This window comes from Urocitellus parryii, chromosome 7 (assembly GCF_045843805.1).
Source record: "Urocitellus parryii isolate mUroPar1 chromosome 7, mUroPar1.hap1, whole genome shotgun sequence".
Lineage (NCBI taxonomy): Eukaryota > Metazoa > Chordata > Mammalia > Rodentia > Sciuridae > Urocitellus > Urocitellus parryii.
This window is the reverse complement of record NC_135537.1, coordinates 48282809-48290461: the sequence shown is the minus strand read 5'-3', so window position 1 is coordinate 48290461 and position 7653 is coordinate 48282809. Positions and strand designations below refer to the sequence as shown.

The following is a 7653-nucleotide window of genomic DNA, read 5'->3' as shown; positions in this document are numbered from 1 at the left end:
AGTTTTCCTTCAATTTTGAATCCTTCTGTTTTCTCCTCTTATGAGAGGAAGATAAAAGTAGACTTCAAGACATCAAAACAAAAAATGTTGGCCAAGGGCTAATCACTGTTTGTTTAGTATTTTTACTGCCATGAAACGATTTCTGAATATCCTTCAATCCAAACAGACATTCACTGCCACTTATAAAATGAAGGATGTAAATGAGGATATGTAACTGTTTCAGTGAACAGATTTTGTGAAGTGCCTTCTGTTTTAGCACTTTAAGTTTATCACATTTTGTTGACTTCTGACATTCCACTTTCCTAGAGTATAGGAAAGATCTGTTTATGTAGTTTGTTTTTAAAATGTGCCAATGCTTGTACATTAACAAGATTTTTAAAAATAAAGTTGTATAAAACATTTAATTTATTGGTCTTTTGAAGAGGAATTTGGTATATCACCATTACATTACAACTGAGCCATTAATCTTGTAGCTTCATCAACATTAACTGGTTCATTTTCATGATGCCGAGGACTCTGAAGGGAGAAAAGTATTATATAGTTAAAAATTTAGATAACAAAAATAATTTGTGTATAATCTATTATCCAGTTTAATTTTCTCTTTCTTAATTTTCTTTTTTTTTTAAACTGAGGACTAAACTACACTGCCACTAAATAAACTACGTCCCCAATCACTTATTTTTTTGAAAAATTTCCAAGGATAGCTTTGAACTTTGATCCTCATGCCTCAGCCTCCCAAGTAGCTGGGATTACAGGTGTGCACCACTATGCCCATCCATTTTAATTTCTTCTAGTCCACACCTTTTGGAAGTAGAACAATAAATTCATATATTCAGTCTAAATGTTTCAGAATCTGAATATGAATGCATATGCCATACATACTATAAAGCCAACTACTAAAAATTTCATTCAATTTATAGGCTTTGAAAATGAGAAGTTTTAATTTTTAATGATTTCTACTTGCCAGTTCTTTCTGGAGAGGTTCCAGAGAAAGGCCTCTTGAGAAGTGTGCAAGTTCCTTCTGTATGTTCACAAAAGCTTTATTCACTCGGTTAACTTTTTCATTATTCACAATGTTTATCTATTAAAAAAAAGAGTAATCCACAATCTCATAATAATTAGATAAAATGTATTCATCTTTACTCTTGTTAAACCTAAAAAGTGTTACTGACGCTACCAAATTGTGGGACAAATTCACACTAAATCTGTTATAGTCTTACCTGGAAATTTTAGCTAAGAGGTTTTGGATTTTTAAAAATGATGGATATGTCTCATTATCTAGACTTCATTAGCATAAGCAGGCCACAATATGTGATGACCAGTCTTTTCCAGGCTAACATGCTATCGTTCTTTCATCTATAAAACAAATCTGATTTAAATGCTTTTAGTCCCCCTTTTTCAGTAGACTCTGAATCCTTGTCCATCTTATCTTAATGGAAGCTCCCAGAAGCCCTCTTCCAAAGAGGTGGGCGTAGTGTTCTGACATTCAGTGATACTATCAAAACAATTTCCTTAAAACCTTCAGCTCCTTTGCACCATAAGCATGAGAACATTCTGGTACCCCATACTCATTGCTGTCACCTACCAACACCACAATTATTGATCCTTCATGAAATATTTCAAACCTTGGCTCACTTACCCCTCTCATGCCTAGTGACATCAAAAATCTAATCATATGGCCTCTGAATGTCTCACCTCCAGGGACCTTTTCCACTATCTACCTCAGCTACTCTTATGATATATCTTCTGCAACTACTTCCCCTCCTTATAGCTCATTTAGTTTATTAACAATTCTTAAACCTCCCAACAATTTCATGATTTTCAGCTCTTCTATCCTAGTTTTCTCCTCAACCAGCACAGTTTTCATGACCACCATCTAATCACTTAACTTCTTTACACTCAACTTCCCCTCTCATCTTTCCCTTGATCAAACTTGCTTGGCAACCTGGTTAAGCCCAGAACAGAAGCTAGAAAAAAGTCACAACCAACTGACTGACTTTACTTTAAATTCATCACCACAAACTTCAGTTTACCACTCATATAATGTCTGGCAATCTTACAACCTTCCCTAGCAAAGCCTATTTGTCTTGGCTTCATTGTCAACTATGAAGATGATCAGATGTAAAACTCAACTTCAAACCCATGGTATCACTCAGATTTATTTCCTTTACAGCATTTACAAAGCCAAACTGCTGGATTAAAAGCTTAACTCTTATGAGTTAAAAGAAAATATCTCTTTTCTATGACTACTGTGAGTCACTGACTCCTGGATAACTGGCTCTACCTACTATTTGAATTTGGAAACATTTTCTTAAAAGAATGTTAAAGATATCTACTTGAAGAAATTACTCAAATATTTTAAAATATAAAGGTAAAACTCCTTTTCAAATTTTGCACTTCAAGAAACAAAATAATTTTTCATCATTTGAGTCCCAAGATAAAATTCCTGAGAAAAATAAAGGGTACCGGCTGACATTGCATATGTGAGCTCTATTAGTAGGTTCTTGAATAGAGGGTTCAGAAATAAGAACTGTTTTCCATATAGTAGTTTTTATTTTAAAAAATGATTCCTGTGCTCTAATAAAGTTATCAAACTATTATATTATACCTCACACTTACACTTAAAATGCCTTTTTACACTTGAATTTGAAAAAAAACATTTTTGTTCCATTTTTTGTTTTTTTAAACAAAAGAACTTCTGATTTCAATAGAATTCAGCTGTTCAGGAGCTTTACCACTGTGGTTTCCTTGCAAACAATAAAGTCAGCTTACATAACAAATACTCACCTTCTTAAGACTAGTAGTAACTGGTTTTGCTTTGTTTTTAGCCTTAAAGTTTTTTTGGCTGGCTATGTGAAATACATTCCGGGGCTTCTGCCCTCTTAATTTGTTCTTGCCCATCTTCTAGGAAGAAAGAAAAGGAGGAGTTCAATTAAGCTGCCTACTGTTATGAACTAAGTTCATTTAAATCTTAGTTTTAAAATAAAGGTATCAATTTAAGAATTCTATCTTATTCCTGGTTATTTAAAAAACTTCTTATATATTAAAGTATTTCTAGGTCTTTCCCTCTGACTAGATTCTTTTGCTCTATTGATACAGCATACTTACCAATCCTTTAATATATCCCCAGTATCTGACCATAGGATGTACTCAATTAATGTATGGTAGTTGAATTCATACTATCAACATGACTTTTTCTCTACAGCATCTGACAATGTTAACCATTATCAACTACCCCTCTGCTTGTGGACATACTAACAATACTATTTTGGTTCCTATTATACTGCTTTGTATCCTTGATTTCTTTCTCCTTTTTACTCTCATTCTCTCCTGATCATCCCATCAAAATTAGGTTCTTGCCCTAAAAACTTAGTGTCTTTGCTCTGTAGCTAAATGCATTTAGCCTTGAACTTTAGAAACAGCTCTCAGATCTGATTTAATAATGCATGTGAGGAACATTTTTTAAAATAATGGTTAATACTGAGCTTTTGGTATATGTGCAAGCACTATGTTAATATTTTATGTGCTATATAACTCATTGACTCCTCAAAACAACTCTTTGTGAGAAGTACTGTTATCCCCATTTCACAGATAAAAAACTGATGGAAAGAGAAGTAGAAGTGCCCCAAAATTACACTGTTAGTGCCAGTGTAAATACCAGAATTTAAAGCCACGTAGACTAGATCAGTGCAAATGTTGGGTGATATTGCTTTTCAGATATAAATAAAAATCAGTTCAAAAACATGGTGTAGTATTGCCTACAGCCGCAGTTGCTAGAATCATTTTTTTAGACCATAGATTGGCAAACTGTGCCTATGGACTAAATCAGATCAAGCACCTATCTTTGAAAGTATTTATTTAAACAAAACTTCATCCATTCATGGTGTGCTGTCTATAGTTGCTTTCCCATTACAACTATGGCCCACAAAGCCTAAAATAGCTAGTATCTGACTCCTTACCAAAAGTTTGCCAACCTCTTGCTTAAGCCAGTTCACAGTAGTCTACCTTGTACGTCATTGCCATGTGATGAACCTTCCCAATTTTAAAAACCTTCACTGTCTCCTAATATAGAAAGAGAAATATGCCTTGGCCTGGCATCTAAATCTACCAAATATTAACTCCTATATTTACATATACTGCACTAACCATCCTGGCCTAATATCGCTAAAGGCAACTCTGATATTTTTCCTGTCTCTTTTTTGCTCATATTTTATCTCTTGACTGAAATTCATATCCTCCATTAATGTAGCCTTAGAAAACTTCAGAGAGACAGCACTGCTATTGAATTCCAATGGTACATGTTCTTAAAAGAAGTGAATACAGTAGAGAAGACATGATTATTACACAAGAAGCAGAAAATACATATTAAAACCATTCAAATACAGTAATCTAAAATTTACAATAGTGACTAAAACCCATCCATGCACCTAGTGTTCATTTATTAATCAACTGCTTTGTCGGGTACAGAACAGAACTGACATGTTTATGGAACACACACAGCCACATAATTATAGTATTATATATTACAAATAATATATATAGCTGGGCACGATGGCGCAGAAATGCAATTCAGGGCCTTGCCTGTAATCCCAGCGACTCCAGAAGTTGAGGCAGATTTGCAAATTTAAGGCCCACGTTGGCAAGTTCAAGGCCAGCCTCAACCACTTCGTCTCAAAATAAATGACATGTGGATATACGTAAGTCAGTGGTAAAACCTCTTGAGTTCAAACCCCCATACCGTAAAACAAACCAACATAAAATTATATATCCTTGTAGGGGAACCCTCCTAATTTTAAGAAAAATTCTCTAGCCAGGCGTGATGGCGCACATCTGTAATCCCAGCGACGCCAGAGGCTGAGGCAAGGGGATCGCAGGTTCGAGATCGGCCTCAGCAATTTAGCGAGGCCCTGTCTCAAAATTTGAAAAAAAAAAGGGGGGGGGAGCGTCCCTGGGTTCAATCCCCAGTATATAAGGAAGAAAATTCTCTGACAACCACATGGAAATCGAGATCATAACAGTGCCGCACTGGGAACCTGCTAAGGGGTGGCACCAGGATTTCGGGCCTCGGTTTGTAGGCATGTTATCCACTAGGGTTGCCAGAGGTACGCACGATGAAACCGAGCCCTCCGGGCCACAGCGGCACGATGCCGGCTCAGGCCTCCCTCAAACCCAGCGAATTCAAAACTAGCCAGTCAAAAAAATTTCATTTACCTCTCACCAGATCTTCGATACCAACGTGCAGCTGCTCAAGCTCCAGGTGACGCCATCTGCAGGCACACGGTTCAGGAAGTTCCGGTGGGAGGACCCACGCAAGGTTCCTCTCCCAAGTCGTAGCTCCGCCCACCTAGCTAAGCCCCGCCCTGGGGACGGAGTCAACCACCCTGCGGGGTTGGCACTCAGAAGTCCCGCCCACAGGGCGAGATCCCGTCCAACCTTAGCCTTCACACAAGAGGCCCCGTCCACTTAGCGTAGTTCCCGCCCACAGCCTTGCAGAGCGAAGCCCCGCCCCTCGAACGCGTGCTCCACCCACAGGGTGGAGTTCTACCCTTCTCAGCAGGTCGGTATACAGAGCGATGCCCCGCCCACTGTCAGGAGTCCCGCCCATGGAGCGGATGAAGCCCCGCCCGCCAAGCTTAATTCTACACCTGCTAGCAGGTTCCCACCCACCTGGCGTAATCCCGCCCGCAGGGCAGACTGTGTTCTACCCAGCCAGCTGTCGCTAGCCGCGTAAAGCCCCGCCCACAGGGCAAAGTTCCACCCACCAAAGGAAGTCCCGCCTCTATTGCGTCCCTTGCCTTTCTCGAAATAGGTGTCCGCGTAGTCTGAGCGATGTTGGGGTTTGGGAGGTACGGCTAAGACTGGTGAACTTTCTGGGGTAGGTTCGTGCACGGAAACTGTCTGAAGTGTGTTTGAGTCATCTGAGCGGTGAAGACCTCTTACAAGTAATCTAGCCTCAGCCGCTGCTCCTGGTTAGCTCTGCCCGGGCCCCCAGGAGGTGGCGCTGCGGTCCTCCGGTGGCATCCCTGGCTTGGCTCACAGTGGAAAGAATCTTCTTGAGTCTGGGAAAGGTCTAAAGCTATCACCTCTTAGGGGAACATTTGTAATGAGCAAAAGTTAAAATGCTTTTCTTAGTGTAACTTCCTTTCTTCAAAAAGAAAATTTCTGACTGCGCATCAGAGATACAAGGAGCCAGTCACAACATAGAATATAAAAACAAGTACTAGGTAACAGAAGAATAGAAGAAACCATTTTTGCTTGCGGATTGTTTGTGTCTGTGGTTCCCATATATAAAACATTCTGAGTTGAAGTTTTTGGAAAATTAACTCAATTCTTACAAGAGGAAATCCCTATTAAAGCTAACAGTTTTCACATGTTTCTATACTTTTTTATGTCATAGGAAAAGCCAGATTTTGGAAAAATGTTGGAGTACATATATATATGCTGTTTTGTAACTTACAGCCTACATGCTGCTTTAAATAAGAGATAATATCACCCCTCTTTTTGCAAGTGAGAGTACGACTAAGGTTAAGAGTTCAATCCTTTTGATGGCAGTCTCACAACTTCTAATTGATAAAGCCAGACTAGAATCCAACTGGGAAGGCCCTTACTCAAGTCCTTTTTCTGCCCTATCAACTATTTACCTTAGAAAAATAAGTCACTTTTTAATAAAACCTTTTATTATGTTTATGCCCATCACAAAAATTAAGGAATGTTAAGCATAATTACCTATCAGTGTATGTTTATTCGTATTTTGTGTTCTTTCTAAAGACCACCTTCTAAAAATACCTTAAAGTGATGGTATAAAATGCCTAAAATGTGTGGAAGCAAAACCAAAATAAGGGGCTGTGGTTGTGGCTCACTGGTAGAGCGCTCGCCTAGAATGTGCAAGGCCCTGAGTTCAATCCTCACCAACACATTAAAATAAAGGTATTGTGTCCAACTTCAACTAAAAAAATAATAAATTAAAAAAAAGAAATCCTATTTAAAAAAAAATAAAACCAAAGCTACAGAAAACCATTAGATTATTTTACAAGAGCAGAGTTATTGACACATACTGAAGGAAATAAGACAGGCATAACTATAGTTTCTTCAATGTGAAGTTATTGATATACATGCAGAAAACAAAGAGATTTAAAGGAATGACATTACAGTGTTTAAACTTGTAGACTCTACTTTTTTTTTTTTATTTAACCTTTGTCTTATTTATTTATTTACTTACTTATGGTGCTGAGGTTTGAACCCGGGGCCTCATGCTTGCTATGCAAGTGCTTTTACCACTGAGCCAAAAAACCCCAGCTCAGGGTCTAGCTTTTATATTGAAATGGTGATATGAAGATACACAGATCAAGGAAATAACTTGATTATACAGACAAGAGTAGAGGCATATATAAAGTGAGGAGGCAGGGGTTTCTGTTTCACCTTTTCCACCAACCAAGAGTGTAAACTTGGAAAAGTCATTTCATTTATTCATGCCTCCTTTTTTCATATATAGATGGCCACTAAACCCAATTCAAAGAACATTTATCATCTGCTCAGCGTCTCCTTCTGGGTACCTCTCTTCTTCCATCAAGTCCTGGTTGGGCTAACAGTTCATAGTCTTCCTCTTAATCATTTTCAAAATAGAGCTAATTCAGCAAAAGTTGGAAGAAAAAT

At 38.1% G+C, this 7653-nt stretch overlaps 1 protein-coding gene across 2 annotated transcripts; it reads right to left on the bottom strand.

The window, feature by feature from the left end:
- Positions 1-425: 425 nt before the first annotated feature.
- Positions 426-5335, bottom strand: Rbis (ribosomal biogenesis factor). 2 transcript variants are annotated; one of them, XM_026383795.2, is made up of 4 exons: positions 5212-5335; positions 2788-2904; positions 965-1081; positions 426-516 (listed from the first exon to the last, which is right to left on the bottom strand). In XM_026383795.2, the coding sequence occupies exons 2-4, from the start codon at positions 2899-2901 to the stop codon at positions 448-450; spliced, it is 300 nt and encodes a 99-aa protein (XP_026239580.1). In that variant the 5' UTR covers positions 2902-2904; positions 5212-5335; the 3' UTR covers positions 426-447. The 2 variants fall into 2 exon arrangements, with proteins under 2 accessions (XP_026239580.1, XP_026239589.1); XM_026383804.2 differs by having other exon boundaries at positions 2788-2901.
- Positions 5336-7653: the final 2318 nt, after the last annotated feature.